This window comes from Crinia signifera, chromosome 6 (genome assembly GCF_055691185.1).
Source record: "Crinia signifera chromosome 6, ASM5569118v1, whole genome shotgun sequence".
In the NCBI taxonomy this organism is placed as follows: domain Eukaryota; kingdom Metazoa; phylum Chordata; class Amphibia; order Anura; family Myobatrachidae; genus Crinia; species Crinia signifera.
The window spans coordinates 278134290-278157879 of NC_139222.1; the positions used below are offsets into that span (position 1 = coordinate 278134290).

The 23590-nt window shown below is 52.5% G+C and overlaps 1 protein-coding gene across 2 annotated transcripts; it reads right to left on the reverse strand.

The window, feature by feature from the left end:
* Positions 1 to 3000: 3000 nt before the first annotated feature.
* On the reverse strand, positions 3001 to 18784 carry NECAP1 (NECAP endocytosis associated 1). 2 transcript variants are annotated; one of them, XM_083149734.1, is made up of 8 exons: positions 18626 to 18784; positions 17389 to 17489; positions 11274 to 11378; positions 11086 to 11167; positions 10576 to 10684; positions 9943 to 10126; positions 5189 to 5279; positions 3001 to 3788 (listed from the first exon to the last, which is right to left on the reverse strand). In XM_083149734.1, exons 1-8 carry the CDS (start codon positions 18718 to 18720, stop codon positions 3743 to 3745), a joined length of 813 nt encoding a protein of 270 aa, XP_083005860.1. In that variant the 5' UTR covers positions 18721 to 18784; the 3' UTR covers positions 3001 to 3742. The 2 variants fall into 2 exon arrangements, with proteins under 2 accessions (XP_083005860.1, XP_083005859.1); XM_083149733.1 differs by having other exon boundaries at positions 3001 to 3791.
* Between the last annotated feature and the right edge of the window lie 4806 nt (positions 18785 to 23590).

Genomic DNA, 23590 nt, shown 5'->3' on the forward strand with positions numbered 1-23590 from the left:
GTACGAGCAGGGGTAGCGGATAGATGCGCAGCAGTTCCTGTCTCCTGTACGAGCAGGGGTAGCGAATAAATGCGCAGCAGTTCCTGTCTCCTGTACGAGCAGGGGTAGCGGATAGATGCGCAGCAGTTCCTGTCTCCTGTACGAGCAGGGGTAGCGGATAAATGCGCAGCAGTTCCTGTCTCCTGTACGAGCAGGGGTAGCGGATAGATGCGCAGCAGTTCCTGTCTCCTGTACGAGCAGGGGTAGCGGATAGATGCGCAGCAGTTCCTGTCTCCTGTACGAGCAGGGGTAGCGGATAAATGCGCAGCAGTTCCTGTCTCCTGTACGAGCAGGGGTAGCGGATAGATGCGCAGCAGTTCCTGTCTCCTGTACGAGCAGGGGTAGCGGATAGATGCGCAGCAGTTCCTGTCTCCTGTACGAGCAGGGGTAGCGGATAGATGCGCAGCAGTTCCTGTCTCCTGTACGAGCAGGGGTAGCGGATAGATGCGCAGCAGTTCCTGTCTCCTGTACGAGCAGGGGTAGCGGATAAAAGCGAAGCAGTTTCTGCCTCCTGTACGAGCAGGGGTAGCGGATAAAAGCGCAGCAGTTCCTGTCTCCTGTACGAGCAGGGGTAGCGGATAGATGCGCAGCAGTTCCTGTCTCCTGTACGAGCAGGGGTAGCGAATAAATGCGCAGCAGTTCCTGTCTCCTGTACGAGCAGGGGTAGCGGATAGATGCGCAGCAGTTCCTGTCTCCTGTACGAGCAGGGGTAGCGGATAGATGCGCAGCAGTTCCTGTCTCCTGTACGAGCAGGGGTAGCGGATAAATGCGCAGCAGTTCCTGTCCGAGCAGGGGTAGCAGATAAATGCGCAGCAGTTCCTGTCTCCTGTACGAGCAGGGGTAGCGGATAAATGCGCAGCAGTTCCTGTCTCCTGTACGAGCAGGGGTAGCGGATAGATGCGCAGCAGTTCCTGTCTCCTGTACGAGCAGGGGTAGCGGATAAATGCGCAGCAGTTCCTGTCTCCTGTACGAGCAGGGGTAGCGGATAAATGCGCAGCAGTTCCTGTCTCCTGTACGAGCAGGGGTAGCGGATAGATGCGCAGCAGTTCCTGTCTCCTGTACGAGCAGGGGTAGCGGATAAATGCGCAGCAGTTCCTGTCTCCTGTACGAGCAGGGGTAGCGGATAGATGGGCAGCAGTTCCTGTCTCCTGTACGAGCAGGGGTAGCGGATAGATGCGCAGCAGTTCCTGTCTCCTGTACGAGCAGGGGTAGCGGATAGATGCGCAGCAGTTCCTGTCTCCTGTACGAGCAGGGGTAGCGGATAAATGCGCAGCAGTTCCTGTCTCCTGTACGAGCAGGGGTAGCGGATAGATGCGCAGCAGTTCCTGTCTCCTGTACGAGCAGGGGTAGCGGATAAAAGCGAAGCAGTTTCTGCCTCCTGTACGAGCAGGGGTAGCGGATAAAAGCGCAGCAGTTCCTGTCTCCTGTACGAGCAGGGGTAGCGGATAGATGCGCAGCAGTTCCTGTCTCCTGTACGAGCAGGGGTAGCGAATAAATGCGCAGCAGTTCCTGTCTCCTGTACGAGCAGGGGTAGCGGATAGATGCGCAGCAGTTCCTGTCTCCTGTACGAGCAGGGGTAGCGGATAGATGCGCAGCAGTTCCTGTCTCCTGTACGAGCAGGGGTAGCGGATAGATGTGCAGCAGTTCCTGTCTCCTGTACGAGCAGGGGTAGCGGATAGATGTGCAGCAGTTCCTGTCTCCTGTACGAGCAGGGGTAGCGGATAGATGCGCAGCAGTTCCTGTCTCCTGTACGAGCAGGGGTAGCGGATAAATGCGCAGCAGTTCCTGTCTCCTGTACGAGCAGGGGTAGCGGATAGATGCGCAGCAGTTCCTGTCTCCTGTACGAGCAGGGGTAGCGGATAGATGCGCAGCAGTTCCTGTCTCCTGTACGAGCAGGGGTAGCGGATAAATGCGCAGCAGTTCCTGTCTCCTGTACGAGCAGGGGTAGCGGATAGATGCGCAGCAGTTCCTGTCTCCTGTACGAGCAGGGCTAGCGGATAGATGCGCAGCAGTTCCTGTCTCCTGTACGAGCAGGGGTAGCGGATAAATGCGCAGCAGTTCCTGTCTCCTGTACGAGCAGGGGTAGCGGATAGATGCGCAGCAGTTCCTGTCTCCTGTACGAGCAGGGGTAGCGGATAAAAGCGAAGCAGTTTCTGCCTCCTGTACGAGCAGGGGTAGCGGATAAAAGCGCAGCAGTTCCTGTCTCCTGTACGAGCAGGGGTAGCGGATAGATGCGCAGCAGTTCCTGTCTCCTGTACGAGCAGGGGTAGCGAATAAATGCGCAGCAGTTCCTGTCTCCTGTACGAGCAGGGGTAGCGGATAGATGCGCAGCAGTTCCTGTCTCCTGTACGAGCAGGGGTAGCGGATAAATGCGCAGCAGTTCCTGTCTCCCGGACAGCAGACGTCACAGGTAGGGGTGGGAGCTCTAAGCTTACATACTAAGATTATAGAAATATACTACCGTTTTCCTGAGGCCACATGCAGATATTTGCATATTAGTGATGGCTAACCTTGACACTCCAGCTGTTGAACTACACATCCCAGCATGCCCTGCTACAGTTGTACTATTTGGCCATGTTAAAACTGATGCAGGGCATGCTGGGATGTGAAGTTCAACAGCTGGAGTGTCATGGTCAGCCATCACTGTTATAGACGGTACCTGTGCAGGTTTTGCTGCATACAACGCGATGTAATATCTGAAGTTCCATATTTCACACCGAATGTCCTGCAGCGATATCGCTCTGTTACACCATCATGTATATTACTCCTATGTACAATTTTTGTAATAATAAAACAAATGATCTTAATTGAAATGAGCGTAGGATTACTATTCTTCATCTAATACCGCATAATGAAGTGCAGAGAAAGGCACTACAAGTACCAGCATGTCCTGGAGAATTTCTTCAGGTGGATCTAGAGAACCGTCTGGCGCATTAAGATCGACGCAATGACACAAGCAGAGATGATACATTTAATTTATTGATATTATATACAGTTTGTTCCTTTATTCCATAAGGATTATTATGTAATAAATATGTTTCATGATACACAAGACAAAGTACACAAATCTAAATGACCCTACCGCACCTGAGTCCCTAATCCCACAACCTGCAGGAGTAACCCCCCACTTCTATTCAGAAAGGGAAAGTCTAGCCAAAAACCCAATGATCCAATCGCGGGACGGAAAGGTTTATTCTTTACAATGTCTTTCAATATTCGGTAAAAGTAAAACCAAGTCCGAAACCCCCAGACGGAAGACTTCCCTGCATGATTCAGTGGAAGAGCCTTGTAGGGGGTCTGACACATACTGATATTGGGGGGGCCAATGGCTCCTGTACACTGAGGGCAGCTGCACTACTAGTCTGCCCTCATTGCATACAGTAACTATGGGGGTAGCTATGCCAGCTACCATCGTCAGATTATTACCCTGCATGCACCTGGAATGATAACGGAGGACTGACAACGAAGCGATGATACGGTAACAGAGAGGGTGCAGGCAGGGGTGGAGGGGAGGAGCGAGGAGGACAGGCTTGGCAGAAAGAAAATGAGATGCACGACATTGTCCTCTTGGGGGTACCACGGAGACAGAGAAGGTGGAGACGTCACAATGATACGCGTTACGGCCGTGTGGCTGTAGTTCCTGCCAGCGGAGGGCGCTGTCGGTTCTCCAGAAGAGGGAAAGGAAGACTCGCAGCAGCAGGAGTTAGAACTGTACCCAGCTAGAAGACTGCGGAGCTTGAGAGGACAGACTGCTGGGGGGCAGGAGAAACACCAAGTATGAGGACAGAGCAAGCAGCAGATGTTAGTGGCAGCATGCTAGGACTTGTAGTTCTACGACAGGGGGAGAAAGAAGCCTGCTGGACGGTACACAGGGTCTCCCAGCCTACTCCCATCTAAAAGGGCACAAGGGAAGATGTATTCAGCAGCCAGTCTGCATCTAACTGTCATTGTTCAATCCCAGCCTGTAACTTGACAGTTAGGAGCTGATTGGCTGCTGCATTATCACCTTTGGCTGTCTCACATCAAGTAGGTAATCCCCTTATTGCCAGGGGGTGCCGGACGCAGTCCCGACAGTCGGGATTCCGACTGTCAAAACGCAGACAGACGGGTGCCCGACGGTCACCCGCTATTTTCCCTCGTGGGGGTCCACGACCCCCATAGAGGGAGAATAGAATAGGTAGCGAGCCACCGTGCCTGCAAGGGGCTTTGTTGCATCCCGACTGTCGGAACCCCTGTACCACACCCATTGCCAGGAATGTTAGACCCTATATGCTGAATGTAACAGGAGAATGCAGGTCCCTGTACCACATCTTATATACAATAAAGGGTGAGCTTCATAATAACGGACAAAGCTGGCACCTTGTAGGGCAGTGGTTCCCAACCCAGGTCCTCAAGTACCCCCAACAGTGCACGTTTTCCAAGTCACCCAGTAGGTGTACAGATTATTCAGGCACATTTTAAAAGATCCACAGGTGGAGCTAATTATATCACTTGTGATTCTGTGTGGAGACCTGGAAAATGTGCACCGGTGGGGGTACTTGAGGACCAGGGTTGGGAAGTGAGTGGAGAGTACCGCCACCATCACCTTACTGAGACTAGCTACACATGGGCACTGTCTGTACCTGGTGGTTCCCCGAATACAGTAGGGTATCCAGGTCACACAACCCATGCCAGGCAAGGGGTCACCCAGTGTGTTCAGTATGATTTGCCAACAGTCAAGATCCTGGCGGTCACAATCCCAACAGCTGTATCCCAGCTGCTACAATAAGGGGGGCAGAACGAGACTCCTTACGGGGTCACTGCGGGCACGGTAGCATGCTTTGCTCCCCGCAAGGTTCTATTCCCCCTCTATAGGGGGTCATGAACCCCCACAAGGGAAAATAGACCCACGTTCGCTGGATTACGGCTGGCAATAATGCCAGCAGTCGGGATTGTGACCGCCGGGATTCTGACTGTCCGCATAATGACTTCCTACCCACCCAGCTAATCCTGCCTGTATATAAATGCCAGGTCCCATACACCGCTATATATGGGCACACAAAGTTCTGCCCACCATTAGCCTTAGGCCTAATAACCCGGGTAACTTTCCTGCTTTTAAATGGACCTGGGATGGTCACCTGGACCCATTGGTGGGCCTACATTTTCTCACCTGCTGGCAGTATTGAAATCACCCCACAGGTCCGCAGAGGCCGTAGCTGCTTTAGGTGCTGGCAGTGGGGAACCCAAATCTAGCAAGATATCTGAGGAGGAAGCAGAGATGAAATTAAAACCACCATAAGCACAAAGCAAAGGGCGAGATTTACTAAGCGGTGTTTTCTGTAAACTGAAGCTTATCGGCGGTTTCACATGGAAATGGAAAACGGCAATACTGCAAAGAAGGCCGGACTATATACCTCATTATAATATTATAATGGCCGCTTTAGATTTCCAGGTTAAAGCCAACACTTTAATGTAGCTCTACGGCCAGAATGAGGCGTGGGCTTGGATGGAGTGTGGCTTAGGCAGATACTTGGGGGAGGGGTTCTATAAACTGGAGGTCAGGTCATCTCTGATACCTGGGCTGGGGGAGGGGTCATCTAGACTGGAGGATATGTATTATCTGATAGCTGGGGAAGGAGTTATATAGACTGGAGGATATGTATTATGTGATACCTGGGCTGGGGGAGGGGTCATCTAGACTGGAGGATATGTATTATCTGATACCTGGGCTGGGGGAGGGGTTATATAGACTGGAGAATATGTATTATCTGTTACCTGAGCTGGGGGAGGGGTTATAGACTGGAGGATATGTATTATCTGATACCTGGGCTGGGGGAGGGGTTATATACACGGAGGGATATGTATCATGTGATACCTGGGCTGGGGAAGGGTTATATAGACTGGAGAATATTTATTATCTGTTACCTGGGCTGGGGGAGGGGTTATATAGACTGGAGGATATGTATTATGTGATACATGGGCTGGGGGAGGGAAAATAGACTGGAGGATATGTATTATCTGATACCTGGGCTGGGGGAGGGGTTATATAGACTGGAGGATGTGTATTATCTGATGGCTGGGCTGGGGGAGGGGTTATATACACTGGAGGAAAAGTATTATCTGATACCTGGGCTGGGGAAGGGTTATATAGACTGGAGAATATTTATTATCTGTTACCTGGGCTGGGGGAGGGGTTATATACACGGAGGGATATGTATCATGTGATACCTGGGCTGGGGAAGGGTTATATAGACTGAAGAATATTTATTATCTGTTACCTGGGCTGGGGGAGGGGTTATATAGACTGGAGGATATGTATTATCTGATACCTGGGCTAGGGGAGGGGTTATCTAGACTGGAGGATATGTATTATGTGATACCTGGGCTGGGGGAGGGGTTATATAGACTGGAGGATATGTATTATCTGATACCTGGGCTGGGGGAAGGGTTATATAGACTGGAGGAAATGTATTATCTGATACCTGGGCTGGGGGAAGGGTTATATACACTGGATGATATGTATTATCTGATACCTGGGCTGGGGGAAGGGTTATATACACTGGATGATATGTATTATCTGATACCTGGGCTGGGGGAGGGGTCATCTAGACTGGAGGATATGTATTATCTGATAGCTGGGGAAGGAGTTATATAGACTGGAGGATATGTATTATGTGATACCTGGGCTGGGGGAGGGGTTATATAGACTGGAGGAAATGTATTATCTGATACCTGGGCTGGGGGAGGGGTCATCTAGCCTGGAGGATATGTATTATCTGATACCTGGGCTGGGGGAGGGGTTATATAGACTGGAGAATATGTATTATCTGATACCTGGGCTGAGGGAGGGGTTATAGACTGGAGGATATGTATTATCTGATACTTGGGCTAGGGGAGGGGTTATATACACTGAGGGATATATATTATCTGATACCTGGGCTGGGGGAGGGGTCATATAGACTGGAGGATATGTATTATGTGATACCTAGGCTGGGGGAGGGGTTATATAGACTGGAGAATATGTATTATCTGATACCTGGGCTGAGGGAGGGGTTATAGACTGGAGAATATGCATTATCTAATACCTGGGCTAGGGGAGGGGTTATATACACTGAGGGATATGTATTATCTGATACCTGGGCGGGGGGAGGGGTCATATAGACTGGAGGAAATGTATTATCTGTTACCTGGACTGGGGGAAGGGTTATATACACTGGAGGATATGTATTATCTGATACTTGGGCTGGGGGAGGGGTCATCTAGACTGGAGGATATGTATTATCTGATACCTGGGCTGGGAGAAGGGTTATATACACTGGAGGAAAAGTATTATCTGATACCTGGGCTGGGGGAGGGGTTATATAGACTGGAGGAAATGTATTATCTGTTACCTGGACTGGGGGAAGGGTTATATACACTGAAGGATATGTATTATCTGATACTTGGGCTGGGGGAGGGGTCATCTAGACTGGAGGATATGTATTATCTGATACCTGGGCTGGGGGAGGGGTTATAGACTGGAGGATATGTATTATCTGATACCTGGGCTGGGGGAGGGGTTATAGACTGGAGGATATGTATTATCTGATACCTGGGCTGGGGGAGGGGTTATAGACTGGAGGATATGTATTATCTGATACCTGGGCTGGGGGAGGGGTTATAGACTGGAGGATATGTATTATCTGATACCTGGGCTGGGGGAGGGGTTATATAGACTGGAGGATATGTATTATCTGATACCTGGGCTGGGGGAGGGGTTATATAGACTGGAGGATATGTATTATCTGATACCTGGGCTGGGGGAGGGGTTATATAGACTGGAGGATGTGTATTATCTGATGGCTGGGCTGGGGGAGGGGTTATATACACGGAGGGATATGTATCATGTGATACCTGGGCTGGGGAAGGGTTATATAGACTGGAGAATATTTATTATCTGTTACCTGGGCTGGGGGAGGGGTTATATAGACTGGAGGATATGTATTATGTGATACATGGGCTGGGGGAAGGGTTATATAGACTGGAGAATATTTATTATCTGATACCTGGGCTGGGGGACGGGTTATATAGACTGGAGGATATGTATTATCTGATACCTGGGCTAGGGGAGGGGTTATCTAGACTGGAGGATATGTATTATGTGATAACTGGGCTGGGGGAGGGGTTATATAGACTGGAGGATATGTATTATCTGATACCTGGGCTGGGGGAAGGGTTATATAGACTGGAGGAAATGTATTATCTGATACCTGGGCTGGGGGAAGGGTTATATACACTGCATGATATGTATTATCTGATACCTGGGCTGGGGGAAGGGTTATATACACTGGATGATATGTATTATCTGATACGTGGGCTGGGGGAGGGGTTATATAGACTGGAGGATATGTATTATGTGATACCTGGGCTGGGGGAGGGGTTATATAGACTGGAGGAAATGTATTATCTGATACCTGGGCTGGGGGAGGGGTCATCTAGCCTGGAGGATATGTATTATCTGATACCTGGGCTGGGGGAGGGGTTATATAGACTGGAGAATATGTATTATCTGATACCTGGGCTGAGGGAGGGGTTATAGACTGGAGGATATGTATTATCTGATACCTGGGCTAGGGGAGGGGTTATATACACTGAGGGATATATATTATCTGATACCTGGGCTGGGGGAGGGGTCATATAGACTGGAGGATATGTATTATGTGATACCTGGGCTGGGGGAGGGGTTATATAGACTGGAGAATATGTATTATCTGATACCTGGGCTGAGGGAGGGGTTATAGACTGGAGGATATGTATTATCTAATACCTGGGCTAGGGGAGGGGTTATATACACTGAGGGATATATATTATCTGATACCTGGGCTGGGGGAGGGGTCATATAGACTGGAGGATATGTATTATGTGATACCTGGGCTGGGGGAGGGGTTATATAGACTGGAGGAAATGTATTATCTGATACCTGGGCTGGGGGAGGGGTCATCTAGCCTGGAGGATATGTATTATCTGATACCTGGGCTGGGGGAGGGGTTATATAGACTGGAGAATATGTATTATCTGATACCTGGGCTGAGGGAGGGGTTATAGACTGGAGAATATGTATTATCTGATACCTGGGCTAGGGGAGGGGTTATATACACCGAGGGATATGTATTATCTGATACCAGGGCTGGGGGAGGGGTTATATAGACTGGAGGATATGTATTATCTGATACCTGGGCTGGGGGAGGGGTTATATAGACTGGGGGATATGTATTATCTAATACCTGGGCTAGGGGAGGGGTTATATACACTGCGGGATATGTATTATCTGATACCTGGGCGGGGGGAGGGGTCATATAGACTGGAGGAAATGTATTATCTGACACCTGGGCTGGGAGAGGGGTTATATACTGGAGGATATGTATTATCTGATACCTGGGCTGGGGGAAGGATTATATACACTGGAGGAAATGTATTATCTGATACCTGAGCTGGGGGAGGGGTTATATAGACTGGAGGAAAAGTATTATCTGATACCTGGGCTGGGGGAGGGGTTATATAGACTGGAGGAAATGTATTATCTGTTACCTGGACTGGGGGAAGGGTTATATACACTGGAGGATATGTATTATCTGATACTTGGGCTGGGGGAGGGGTCATCTAGACTGGAGGATATGTATTATCTGATACCTGGGCTGGGGGAGGGGTTATATAGACTGGAGGATATGTATTATCTGATACCTGGGCTGGGGGAAGGGTTATATACACTGGAGGAAAAGTATTATCTGATACCTGGGCTGGGGGAGGGGTTATATAGACTGGAGGATATGTATTATCTGATACTTGGGCTGGGGGAGGGGTCATCTAGACTGGAGGATATGTATTATCTGATACCTGGGCTGGGGGAAGGGTTTTATACACTGGAGGAAAAGTATTATCTGATACCTGGGCTGGGGGAGGTGTTGCTTGGTGGCAGGTGTGGAGGATCGATGTGATTAGCAACAGGTACAGTGGTCACAGGGACAGTGGGTGCTGAGATTTTCCCCCCAGGAGGAGGAGGCAGCAAAGCAAGTCCACCAGCACCTGCGTTCCTCTGAGGCTTACAGGAACCGTCCTTCTTCTTAGTTTGCTGAAAGAAAATCAGATTACAGGAAAATTGTACATGAATGTATGGAGTAAGGCGCCATGGGGAAGATGTATTAAGTCTGGTGAAGTATCCAGTGGTAACACACCAGCCAACCAGCTCCTAACTGTCATGTTGCAGGCTGGGTTTGCAAAGTGTAGGCACTTGGGGATGACGACAGGGTTAGTCGGTGGGGAAGGTTAGGCACTTAGAAGGCTAGGATCTGGCTGTGGGGGGGGGGGGGGGGGTGTAAGGAGGAGAGGGATAAGTCACTTACAGAGCCCCTTATCGAGATGCCAGGGTGAGTCGTTTGACCGCTGGGACATCATATGTATCCCGCATAAACAGGCGCATAAGTAATATGTTCACATTTAATAAGACCAAGAACTGCCAGTGCCACATTTAGTGCAGCAAACGCATGTATAATACATTCATTGTAACCTTGCAGCACGTACCCCAATGTTCAGCTTGATCGTTTGTCCTTCTTTGAACCCCAAATCCAGCTTGGGGTGATTGTCTTGTCCTTGGGGCTCTTTGGAGAAGTCAGATTCCTGTTTCACCCACCTGTGATGGATTACAGGTCATGGTCAGTCATTTGTGAGAGGCGAGGAGTCCCTACAAAATGCTAGGAGCTGGCAACCTGCAATTCTACAGAGTGGAACGCTGACTGGTGCCATCTACGCGCAGACTGGCGCCATCTATGTGCAGACTGCGGTACTAATACAGAAAATAGTCAGTACTGAGGGCCTTATTCAGACCTGATGGCAAGACAACTGGCCCAGAATGGGAGGAGCCTGTAAGGTTGTGAATTTATTAAACCCCACCCTTATATCCCACTTGGGTCATGTCCCAAAGATCCATTGCAGATAATGTTGGATTGCAGTGAAGTCTATAGCATAGGATGTTCTTAACAAAAGGACCCGGTGGAGATCTAGCCCCAGGACAGCACTTCGCTTCCCACTCACTTGAAGTGATCCTGTAAAGATACATTGAAGTCAAAAGCATCGCCCCGATCTGAGAACCCAATGCCAATAAAAGCGCTTCTTCCTGCAGGAGAGGAGAGGCGGGGTCACACGGATTCATCCAATGCAGAGCAGCAGCTCCCAGGATCTTCCCTCATTTACATACTAACCCCCGCCCTCATTATACATACCATTTCCATCCTGGATCCTGAGGACAAAGTAACGGCTGGAATCAGTCACGGTTTCCACTGCAATTCCCGGGAACTGGTCAACTGGGGCCTGAGCGAAGAGCTCCCCTGAGTGAGAAATAAGGACATTACTGAGAGTTAGGCATTGCTGCCCAGTGTAGAGCCCGTGTACACCTGTCTTGCTTCAAGCCCAGCGTTGACAGCATGGATAGGCAATATGCCCGGTCTAGGAGAAGAGATGTTATCGATCCCATCCACGGATTAGAAGCTGTTTATGCATGCACCTAATTAAATAGAGAAATAACGGAAAGGAGTTATGGATCTCTAGGCACTGGCCGATACAGCAGCGGAGTCTGCAAGCTTACACTGCAACATGATGTGCTGTTGGGGCTTGGTAGTGTCAACCCTCTCCCTAGCTGCAATACCGTGATGTCCAGTTAGAAGTGTATATTGTAGGGTCCTGTATATGATGTTCCTATGGAGTCTGCAAGTACTGATCTGGCCTCTGGGACTGGCTGCAGGGTCCGGACTTTATAATCCGCTACTTTCTAAGCAACTGTGGAGAATGTCAAATGATGAAGTCTCCGATCGTGTGTTTGAGGGGAACATAAGGCCTTGGGGGTGGGAGATGGTGGAGCTCTACAGTGTCTGATGGATGGGAGGGACCCAGGGGCAGGAGAGGAGGGAAGGACAGTACAGTGCCTCAGCGGGCGATGGGAAGGGACACTGTGCCCTGTGTTAGCGACCAATGAGGGTACACCGTAGGAAAGTGGAGAAAAGGATGGCAGAGACTGTGTGCCACAGTGATAGTGGGATGGAGGTAGTTATGGAGAGGGGGGTGGAGGAGCAGGGACACAGTGTTACTGTGGGAATGACTGAGATGGGACACAGAGCTACGGTGTGTGGGTGGAGAAGATGAAGGAGCTAGGACACAGCGCCACAAGGGAGGGGGGGTTGCAACATCTGGGACACAGCGCCACAGGGGGTAAGGTGACAGCTGGGACACAGAGCCACAAGGGAAGGGGGGGGGGGGATGCAACATCTGGGACACAGCGCCACAGGAGAAGGGGGAATGCAACATCTGGGACACAGCGCCACGGGGGGGGGAGGCGACAGCTGGGACACAGCACCACGGGGGGGGGGGGGGAGGCGACAGCTGGGACACAGCACCACGGGGGGAGGCGACAGCTGGGACACAGCACCACGGGGGGGAGGCGACAGCTGGGACACAGCACCACGGGGGGAGGAGACAGCTGGGACACAGTGCAACAGCGGGTTGATGACAGTTAGGGCACGGCACCACAAGGGGATGATGAAAAGTAGGACAGTGTTCTCCCAGAATTTTTTACCAGCCGGGTGGCATCAAGAAGTACCCGGGTGGGGGTCTTCGCAATAATAAAGTGCACAATTAAGCCCCGTACACACGGGGGAGATATATTGCTCAGTTTCTCCTTTTCATCAGCGACCAGAGATGGTAATCAGCTGGTTGCAGGAGCATGTTCCTGCGACCAGCGATCACTACAGGGGTAAAAACAAGAGCGCGCACCCAGCGATATATCGCCGGTGCACACTCCCATCGTGGGCAATATGGTCGCTTAGCCGCCATATTTCCCGCAATATTATACAAAATCGCCCCGTGTGTACGCACTTTTAGTCTGTCACTGACACAATTACTGCCCTGCCATAGAAGGCTCACACTAGTTGGCAGGACAGCTTTGTTTGTAAAATATAATTATTTATGTATCTTTTTCCTAACAATTGGGCTACTTGACGATGTCACTGCATATCCTCATTCCTGCCAATACTGCTATATGAATGAGACCAGGGGAGGAGGGCTAAGGGAGTCACTCACTACCCAGTGATGTGCAAGGTGCAGTGTCGGGTGAAGCGGCACACGGCGGGGCAGCCAGGCCATATCCGTCATAAGGAAGTGCACCACTCCCTGCACAGAGCACCGTGACCAGGCAACCGGCACTCTCACCAATTAGAACTTGTCGCAGGCGGACACAGAGTGCTTGATGGGAAAATCATATGATGCTGATGGCGGTGTAGCTCGGCTGTGTCAGTTACATCTTCCTATCGGGCAGTCCGCCTGCAATCAGCATCTGCCTGCAACAAGTTCTAACTGGTAAGAGTGCCCGGTGTCAGCAAATGCCAGACGTCAGGGCATCTATTGCCTGGTGGACTGCCCAGAAATGTTACCCTAGGGAGAACACGGCGCAACATGGTGATGACGACAGCTGGGACACAGCACTACGTGGGGGATGACAACAGGTGGGACACAGCGCTACGTGGGGGATGACAACAGGTGGGACACAGCGCTACGTGGGGGATGATAACTGGGATGATAACTGGTGGGACGCAGCGCTACGTGGGGGATAACAGGTGGGACGCAGCGCTACGTGGGGGATGACAACAGGTGGGACACAGCGCTACGTGGGGGATGACAACAGGTGGGACACAGCGCTACGTGGGGGATGATAACTGGGATGATAACTGGTGGGACGCAGCGCTACGTGGGGGATAACAGGTGGGACGCAGCGCTACGTGGGGGATGACAACAGGTGGGACACAGCGCTACGTGGGGGATGATAACTTGGATGATAACTGGTGGGACGCAGCGCTACGTGGGGGATAACAGGTGGGACGCAGCGCTACGTGGGGGATGAGAACAGGTGGGACGCAGCGCTACGTGGGGGATGACAACAGGTGGGACGCAGCGCTACGTGAGGGATGACAACAGGTGGGACACAGCACTACGTGAGGGATGACAACAGGTGGGACGCGGCGCAACATGGTGATGACGACAGCTGGGACACAGCACTACGTGGGGGATGACAACAGGTGGGACACAGCGCTACGTGGGGGATGACAACAGGTGGGACACAGCGCTACGTGGGGGATGATAACTGGGATGATAACTGGTGGGACGAAGCGCTACGTGGGGGATAACAGGTGGGATGCAGCGCTACGTGGGGGATGACGACAGCTGGGACACAGCACTACGTGGGGGATGACAACAGGGGGGACACAGCGCTACGTGGGGGATGACAACAGGTGGGACACAGCGCTACGTGGGGGATGATAACTGGTGGGACGCAGCGCTACGTGGGGGATAACAGGTGGGATGCAGCGCTACGTGGGGGATGACGACAGCTGGGACACAGCACTACGTGGGGGATGACAACAGGTGGGACACAGCGCTACGTGGGGGATGACAACAGATGGGATACAGCGCTACATGGGGGATGACAACAGGTGGGACACAGCGCTACGTGGGGGATGATAACTGGGATGATAACTGGTGGGACGCAGCGCTACGTGGGGGATAACAGGTGGGACGCAGCGCTACGTGGGGGATGACAACAGGTGGGACACAGCGCTACGTGGGGGATGACAACAGGTGGGACACAGCGCTACGTGGGGGATGATAACTGGGATGAAAACTGGTGGGACGCAGCGCTACGTGGGGGATGAGAACAGGTGGGACGCAGCGCTACGTGGGGGATGAGAACAGGTGGGACGCAGCGCTACGTGGGGGATGAGAACAGGTGGGACGCATCGCTACGTGGGGGATGAGAACAGGTGGGACGCAGCGCTACGTGGGGGATGAGAACAGGTGGGACGCAGCGCTACGTGGGGGATGAGAACAGGTGGGACGCAGCGCTACGTGGGGGATGAGAACAGGTGGGACGCAGCGCTACGTGGGGGATGAGAACAGGTGGGACGCAGCGCTACGTGGGGGATGAGAACAGGTGGGACGCAGCGCTACGTGGGGGATGAGAACAGGTGGGACGCAGCGCTACGTGGGGGATGAGAACAGGTGGGACGCAGCGCTACGTGGGGGATGAGAACAGGTGGGACGCAGCGCTACGTGGGGGATGAGAACAGGTGGGACGCAGCGCTACGTGGGGGATGACAACAGGTGGGACGCAGCGCTACGTGGGGGATGACAACAGGTGGGACACAGCGCTACGTGGGGGATGACAACAGGTGGGACACAGCGCTACGTGGGGGATGACAACAGGGATGATAACTGGTGGGACGCAGCGCTACGTGGGGGATAACAGGTGGGACGCAGCGCTACGTGGGGGATGACAACAGGTGGGACACAGCGCTACGTGGGGGATGATAACTTGGATGATAACTGGTGGGACGCAGCGCTACGTGGGGGATAACAGGTGGGACGCAGCGCTACGTGGGGGATGAGAACAGGTGGGACGCAGCGCTACGTGGGGGATGACAACAGGTGGGACGCAGCGCTACGTGAGGGATGACAACAGGTGGGACACAGCACTACGTGAGGGATGACAACAGGTGGGACGCGGCGCAACATGGTGATGACGACAGCTGGGACACAGCACTACGTGGGGGATGACAACAGGTGGGACACAGCGCTACGTGGGGGATGACAACAGGTGGGACACAGCGCTATGTGGGGGATGATAACTGGGATGATAACTGGTGGGACGAAGCGCTACGTGGGGGATAACAGGTGGGATGCAGCGCTACGTGGGGGATGACGACAGCTGGGACACAGCACTACGTGGGGGATGACAACAGGGGGGACACAGCGCTACGTGGGGGATGACAACAGGTGGGACACAGCGCTACGTGGGGGATGATAACTGGGATGATAACTGGTGGGACGCAGCGCTACGTGGGGGATAACAGGTGGGATGCAGCGCTACGTGGGGGATGACGACAGCTGGGACACAGCACTACGTGGGGGATGACAACAGGTGGGACACAGCGCTACGTGGGGGATGACAACAGATGGGATACAGCGCTACATGGGGGATGACAACAGGTGGGACACAGCGCTACGTGGGGGATGATAACTGGGATGATAACTGGTGGGACGCAGCGCTACGTGGGGGATAACAGGTGGGACGCAGCGCTACGTGGGGGATGACAACAGGTGGGACACAGCGCTACGTGGGGGATGACAACAGGTGGGACACAGCGCTACGTGGGGGATGATAACTGGGATGAAAACTGGTGGGACGCAGCGCTACGTGGGGGATGAGAACAGGTGGGACGCAGCGCTACGTGGGGGATGAGAACAGGTGGGACGCAGCGCTACGTGGGGGATGAGAACAGGTGGGACGCATCGCTACGTGGGGGATGAGAACAGGTGGGACGCAGCGCTACGTGGGGGATGAGAACAGGTGGGACGCAGCGCTACGTGGGGGATGAGAACAGGTGGGACGCAGCGCTACGTGGGGGATGAGAACAGGTGGGACGCAGCGCTACGTGGGGGATGAGAACAGGTGGGACGCAGCGCTACGTGGGGGATGAGAACAGGTGGGACGCAGCGCTACGTGGGGGATGAGAACAGGTGGGACGCAGCGCTACGTGGGGGATGAGAACAGGTGGGACGCAGCGCTACGTGGGGGATGAGAACAGGTGGGACGCAGCGCTACGTGGGGGATGAGAACAGGTGGGACGCAGCGCTACGTGGGGGATGAGAACAGGTGGGACGCAGCGCTACGTGGGGGATGATGACAGGTGGGACACAGCGATATGGCTGGATGATGACAGGTGGGACACAGCGATATGGCTGGATGATGACAGGTGGGACACAGCGCTACGTGGGGGGTGATAACAGGTGGGACGCAGCGCTACGTGGGGGATGAGAACAGGTGGGACGCAGCGCTACGTGGGGGATGATGACAGGTGGGACACAGCGCTATGGTGGGATGATGACAGGTGGGACACAGCGCTATGGTTGGATGATGAGAGGTGGGACACAGCGCTATGGTTGGATGATGACAGGTGGGACACAGCGCTATGGTGGGATGATGACAGGTGGGACACAGCGCTATGGTGGGATGATGACAGGTGGGACACAGCGCTATGGTTGGATGATGACAGGTGGGACACAGCGCTATGGTGGGATGATGACAGGTGGGACACAGCGCTATGGTTGGATGATGAGAGGTGGGACACAGCGCTATGGTTGGATGATGACAGGTGGGACACAGCGCTATGGTGGGATGATGACAGGTGGGACACAGCGCTATGGTGGGATGATGACAGGTGGGACACAGCGCTATGGTGGGATGATGACAGGTGGGGGACACCATCTGGGTCATATGTGAGGCCTCTGATGTACCTGAGACCTTGTCTTCCAGTTTGATGAAGGCCACTTTCCCCTTGGACGTCAGCCTCATTCTCCCTGTCCAGTCCGGCTGATCCAGCTTCCAGTCCGAGGCCCTGAGATAAGAGGAGACAGAGAAGGGGGAGACTGGTTATTGGGCTGACAGAGCGCAGTGTATTGGGGGTGACAGGGCATAGTGTATGGGGGCGGATGAGTATTTGGGGTGACAGCGCAGTGTATTGGGAGGAGGTTTTGATGCGACAGGGCATAGTGTATGGGGGCAGGGAATTTGGGGTGACAGGACGCAGTGTATGGGGGGGAAGGTAGAGTAGTTGGGGTGATAAGATGCAATGTATGAGGGATGGCTGAGAAAGTGGGGGTGAGAGGGGACAGAGTTGGGGTGACAGGGCGCAGTGTATGGAGAGGGGAGTATTTGGGGTGACAGGGTGCAATGTATGGAGAGGAGTATTTGGGGTGACAGGGCGCAGTGTATGGAGAGGGGAGTATTTGGGGTGACAGGGCGCAGTGTATGGAGAGGGGAGTATTTGGGGTGACAGGGTGCAATGTATGGAGAGGGGAGTATTTGGGGTGACAGGGCGCAGTGTATGGAGAGGGGAGTATTTGGGGTGACAGGGCGCAGTGTATGGAGAGGGGAGTATTTGGGGTGACTGGGTGCAGGGTATGGGTAGAGTGAGTATTTTGGGCGACAGGGGAAAGTGTATGGGGATATTTGGGGTGACAGGGCACAGTATGGAGAGGGGAGTATTTGTGCTGTCAGGGTGCAGCATATGGGGGGGATTATTTGGGGTGACAGGGCACAGTGTATGGGGAGGGGAGTATTTTGGGGGACAGGGTGAAGTGTATGGGGAGGGGAGTATTTTGGGGGACAGGGTGAAGTGTATGGGGAGGGGGAGAGATATTAAGGGTGACAGGGCACAGTGTATGGGGAGGGGAGTATTTTGGGTGACAGGGCACAGTATGGGGAGGGGGGAGTATTTGGGGTGACAGGGCACAGTGTATGGGGAGGGGGAGTATTTGGGGTGACAGGGCGTAGTGTATGGGGAGGGGGGAGTATTTGGGGTGACAGGGCGCAGTGTATGGTGAGGGGGGCGTATTTGGGAGTGACAGGGCGCAGTGTATGGGGAGGGTGAGTATTTGGGGTGACAGGGCGCACTGTACGGGAGGGGGAGGCGGAGTATTTGGTATGATAGGGTGCAATGTATGGGGGGTGGCAAGACCCGGGTACACCCACCTGTAGCCCCGGTTGGACGCCCGCGGCGGAATCCGGTACACGCTGATTTCGGGCTTCACACACAGCACCGATTCGTACTCCGCCTCCGCCGCCATCTTTCCCGACCCCTAGCCCTAGCAGCTGGCGCGCCGACTTCCGCTCGTCACCATGGCGACCGCATCCGGGCCTTGTCTGTTCTGTCCCGTGATTGGCCTGGACTCCGCCCCAGTGCAGCCGCTCGTCCTGGTCCTGGTACGTGTGTGAGCAGTACCTGCTGGCCGCCTGTAGGTGGTGCTATACTATGTGTATATGCCGCAGTGGTTCCCATTGCCGCACTCTCCTCAGGAATCAGGATCCCAAAGAGCTCACATATGTCAGGTCACCCGGGAGGTGCACAGGTGTACTCACTGACACATTGCTCAGATCTCCCGGGAGGTGCACAGGTGTACTCATTATTCACTGAAACATTGCTCAAGTCACCCGCCAGATGCACAGGTGTACTCACTACTCACTGACATATTTACCAGGTCACCCGGCAGGTGCACAGGTGTCCTCACTAGGGTGACCAACTCATCCCTTTAATCCGGGACACATATTAATTACACAGGTTCTGTGGCAGTTTAAAACCAGGTGAAATGGAGTCTTGAGGTGTGGCAGTTTAAAACCAGGTGAAAGCCAGCCACAGAACCTGTGTAATTAATATGTGTCCCGGATTGAAGGGATGAGTTGGTCACCCTAGTCCTCACTAATCACTGACACTCTTCCCCGGCCACCTAGCAGTAGCACATGTGTCCTCATTACTCACTGACACATTTCCAAGGTCACCTGGCAGGGGGGGGGGGTTAGAACGTCTTGTCAGGACCACAAGCAAAATCATAGTGGTACGGCTACTTAGTGTGCGTGATCTTTATGAGAATAGGGTATTAAATAAAACCTGCTGTATTATGCGTGACCCGGGTCACCCACACGGCGGTCTTTTCGTAAAATTACCATCAAATAAAAGGTTTCCATCGCACCTCCGAGTGAGTCTCTGGCTGCCCTGAGCCTGCAATGAGTTGTGTCCAGTCTAAACATCAGTCCACAGGTGCCGGGAACGCTGTGGGGACCAGGAGGAGCGGTGGGTCAGTGGCAGAAGGGGAGGGTTGTGCCTGCATGGCGGCAGCCCCTCCCCCCAGAAGGTACGAGCTGCCACTGATCAGTTCTGAAATACCGCACATTCAGAGGATAGAAGCGCGCATCGTTAACGTTATAGTGTGCACACACTGAGCGATATGCACGATGATATCATTAAGCACTTGTGTGGAAATAGACGGTTACCACTAATGTTATTTTATGAAGAGAACCCCCGCACCAGATTAAATAAATATATTAAGGACAATCCTTACTCCAATATTATTTATTTTTGTAAATCTGGGATCAATGCCCTTTATTGATTTTGTTTGTAGAGGTGCTACCCTTAACTTTTGGTAAGATCCACAACCACACGAGCAGGGCCGGTTCTAGGGTGTTTGGCGCCCTCCTGCAAAAAAAAAAATTGCGCCCTCAAATACCTCTCGGCACGCACGCCAGAAAAAGTGCTTGCTCTCACAAGTAGCATGGCCACACTAGTACCCACATTTCATATTACACCACACAGTAGCTTAATCTCTTTCACACCACATAGCAGTCTACATTATTCACATTATTACCACACACAGTAGTACCCATTTTTCATATGACGCTACAAAGTAATAACCTATGTACACAATGCCCACCATAGTAGTGACACTTTCTAGAAGTTAGAAGGCTCTGCAGTGCTGCTCATTTGATTGACAGCCTGGGGAGCAATGGGTAGGGGGCGGCCATCATGATATCAGGCATTGTGTCGGTGAGTGAGGGGAGCTGCTGGTGCCGCTGGATGCCTGTCATAATATTTGACAGGCTGCGGCAGCCAGTAGCTAACTAACACAGTCAATACAGTAGTAGCATATATTATAAATAAATACAAATTAAATCCGAGCGAGCACGTCGCACTGCATAGGCTGTACTAGGAGACTAGGGGGGAAACAGCCAGGCACCGGCGTGAGTCACGTCACGTGACCGCACTTGTCTTTGCTGTTATACATAGAGGCAGGAGGCGGACTTTTTAGGAGTCGGAATCGGAGGGTTTGTGTGCGCACACAGCGGGGCGCACCCGGCGCAGGGAGCAGCATCCATCTCTCAGTCATCTACTCTCCACACTGCCGCCCGGCGCTGTCAGACAAGTGCTGCGGCGGGCGGCTATCAGGCAGACAGTGAAGGCGAGGGGCCGGGCTGGCAGCTTTAGCAGCAGAGCAGGGAGAGTGCGCCTTCTCACCATGGCGCCTCCCTGCTTTGCAGGAGCTGCTGAGCGTCCAGCGCCGACCCTGCACACGAGAAAATAAAGTGTTTTTGGGTGCACTAGGCGTCCTTTATGATAAAATATAACTTTTAATACATTTTACAAATAAAAAGGTGAAATTATTTAAAATATATAGAGCGACAGATGTGACAAAGATTAGAAAATTTAGAATAAGTGTTTTAAAATGGTGTCGGACCACTGTCTTATTAAATCCTTTATTTGCAGGGATGTAGTGTCCCTGTGTGTTTTTTTATATGTATATTGCTGTCAGGATGGCAAATAAATTTGTAATAAACACCACTCTTCTCTGTATGTCTGTTTGTTTATATAATTGTTGTAGTCAGTACAATTTTATTTAGGTACAGAGATAGTGTGTATCGCTTTACTGTGTTGCCAATACCTATGTTGCCAATGTATATTTAAAGATTTTACAAATGTATCATTTTTTTCTGTGGAATTGCCAGATTTCCCATTTGCGTACACACCAGGCGATTTCTATATTGGTGGTTCTATTTTCTTGCAGATATCGTTATTTAATATAACTGAGGCTCTGCAGTGTGTAACTTTAGTATATTTCCACAATCTGGCGTGTAGTGTTTTATACAAGTCCCACCGGGGGAATTAGCGACTTTTATTTATATATATATTGCCGTCCTCCGGCTTTTACCTGCTGCAGCTCACGGCTTTGCAGCATATGTTTTCAGCCACCTTAGGTACTTTATTACTGCGACCGAGGCTTGGATGTGCCCAGTCCCTTAGTCGCAGGTACCGTGGCTGACTTATGGTCTTTTCACCTTTGCTGCGGGGGTGAACAGTGTCACGGAGAGTTAGGGGCCCATTTATCATGATCGCATTTACAATGCGATCGGGGCGGAATATTACCGCCCAGGATCGCATTGTAAAATGCGATGATATCGGGGCACTGCATCAATATTAGGGGCGCAGGGACAGGGCTCCAATAGGAGCCCGTCCCTGCGAAGCCCTAACCCGGAAGGTCAGCGCATTTGTGGTTATGCGCAGACCCCCGCCGACCCCTCTTACCGCACTACCCTGCTCGGGCCATAGGCTACAATGGGCTATTGCCACATTACAATGGCGATAGCCCAGGGGTGCGATGCCGGGCTGCCCGATGTTCATACATCGGGCAGCTTCGCATCCCCCATAGAAACCTATGGGGGATGCGGCCGGCGGCGCTGCAGGGAGGAGCTCATAGGGCAACTGTCATTGTGTTAAATTGTGTTATGTGTATTGTCTAATATAACCCATGTATTGAAAAATAGAATAATTTAACCCAGATTAGAGGGTGTAACGGGTCCCCGTGGCCACCTGAAATCTGTGCAGGACGGGCAGCAGGAGAGAGTGAGCGGCACTAAAGCAGTGCTGACTGGCCGGCTCACTAAGGGCCGCATTTATCAAGCAATATTTGCGGTTAAATCCCCGAAAACATCAGTTTTCGGGGGGTTCACCGCAAATATTTAGTATCCCCCAAATGTATTAAAGGGGGAGCTGTGATCCTCCCTGCAGCGCCGCCAGCCGCATCCCCCATAGGTTTCTATAAGGGATGCGAAGCTGCCAGGCAGCCCGGCATTGCACCCCTGGGGCAGTGCGGTAAGAGGGGTCGGCGCCGGCGGGGGTCAGCACATAACCGCGCATGCGCTGACCTCCCAGCTTCCGGGTTAGGGCTTCGCAGGGACGGGCTCCTATTGGAGCCCTGTCCCTGCGCCCTTAATATAGATACATTGCCCCGATATCATCGCATTTTACAATGCGATCCTGGGCGGTAATATTCCGCCCAGATCGCATTGTAAATGCGATCATGATAAATGGGCCACTAACTCTCCCCGCAGCAAAGGTGAAAAGACCATGGGTGACATTCTATGGGTTGAGATAAATGCGCATGTTTTTATATCGCACCACATCGCCGCTATTCGCCCTTTTTAAAATCGCATTTTTTTGTTATAATTCGCATATTTAATGGGATGCGCTTTGGAGGCTGAAAAGTGCGAAGTGGTGCGATTTGCGGCGAAGTGGTGCGAATTTAAGTCACAAAAAAGTGCGAGTTCTTCCGCCGGTCATGTGCGAGTTTTGGACCAACTGGAGTGCGATTTACAAAACTGTCTCTGCATGACTAAGAACCCACCAACCTATTGGCCCACCTCTGTCCCCTCCATTATGCATCACACCCCCTATATAAAGGGGCACTGGCGCCATTTCACTCTTTGATAGGAAGTAAGGAGCATGGAGAGGAGCAGTGGCAGTGTGAGTAGAGGAAGAGGTGTTGGTGGCAGAGTGAGGAGTGGCAGAGGGAGCAGTGGCAGAGGGAGCAGTGGCAGCAGCCAGCCAAGTGGGAGAGCCAGCAGTGTGGCAGGCAGCATGGCCACAGCAAGGCCAGCCCCAGACCAGGCCCTGTTCGTCCAATCCCAGCAGGAGGAGGTGGAGGATCCGCTGGCATCCCCATTCTATAGCCAAGACCTTGACCATACCCCACAGCAGCTGCAGGAGGGCCACATGTCAGAGGTGGAGGTAGATGGAGGTGTGGAGGAGAAAGACACTGGCATGGAGGAGGAGGGGTACATGGCTTGAGTAGAAAATGAGGAGGAGGAGGTGGAAGCTGGCTGCACAAAAAG

Bases quoted from the DNA above. Each gene is read 5' to 3' on its own strand.
- NECAP1 (XM_083149733.1), bottom strand. From the start codon at position 18,720: ATGGCGGCGGAGGCGGAGTACGAATCGGTGCTGTGTGTGAAGCCCGAA. The intron at 17,490-18,625 runs GTGGGTGTACCC...CTCTTATCTCAG, and splicing joins GCGTCCAACCGGGGCTACAG to GGCCTCGGACTGGAAGCTGG. The intron at 10,685-11,085 runs GTGAGTGGGAAG...AATCCATCACAG, and splicing joins TCTTTACAGGATCACTTCAA to GTGGGTGAAACAGGAATCTG.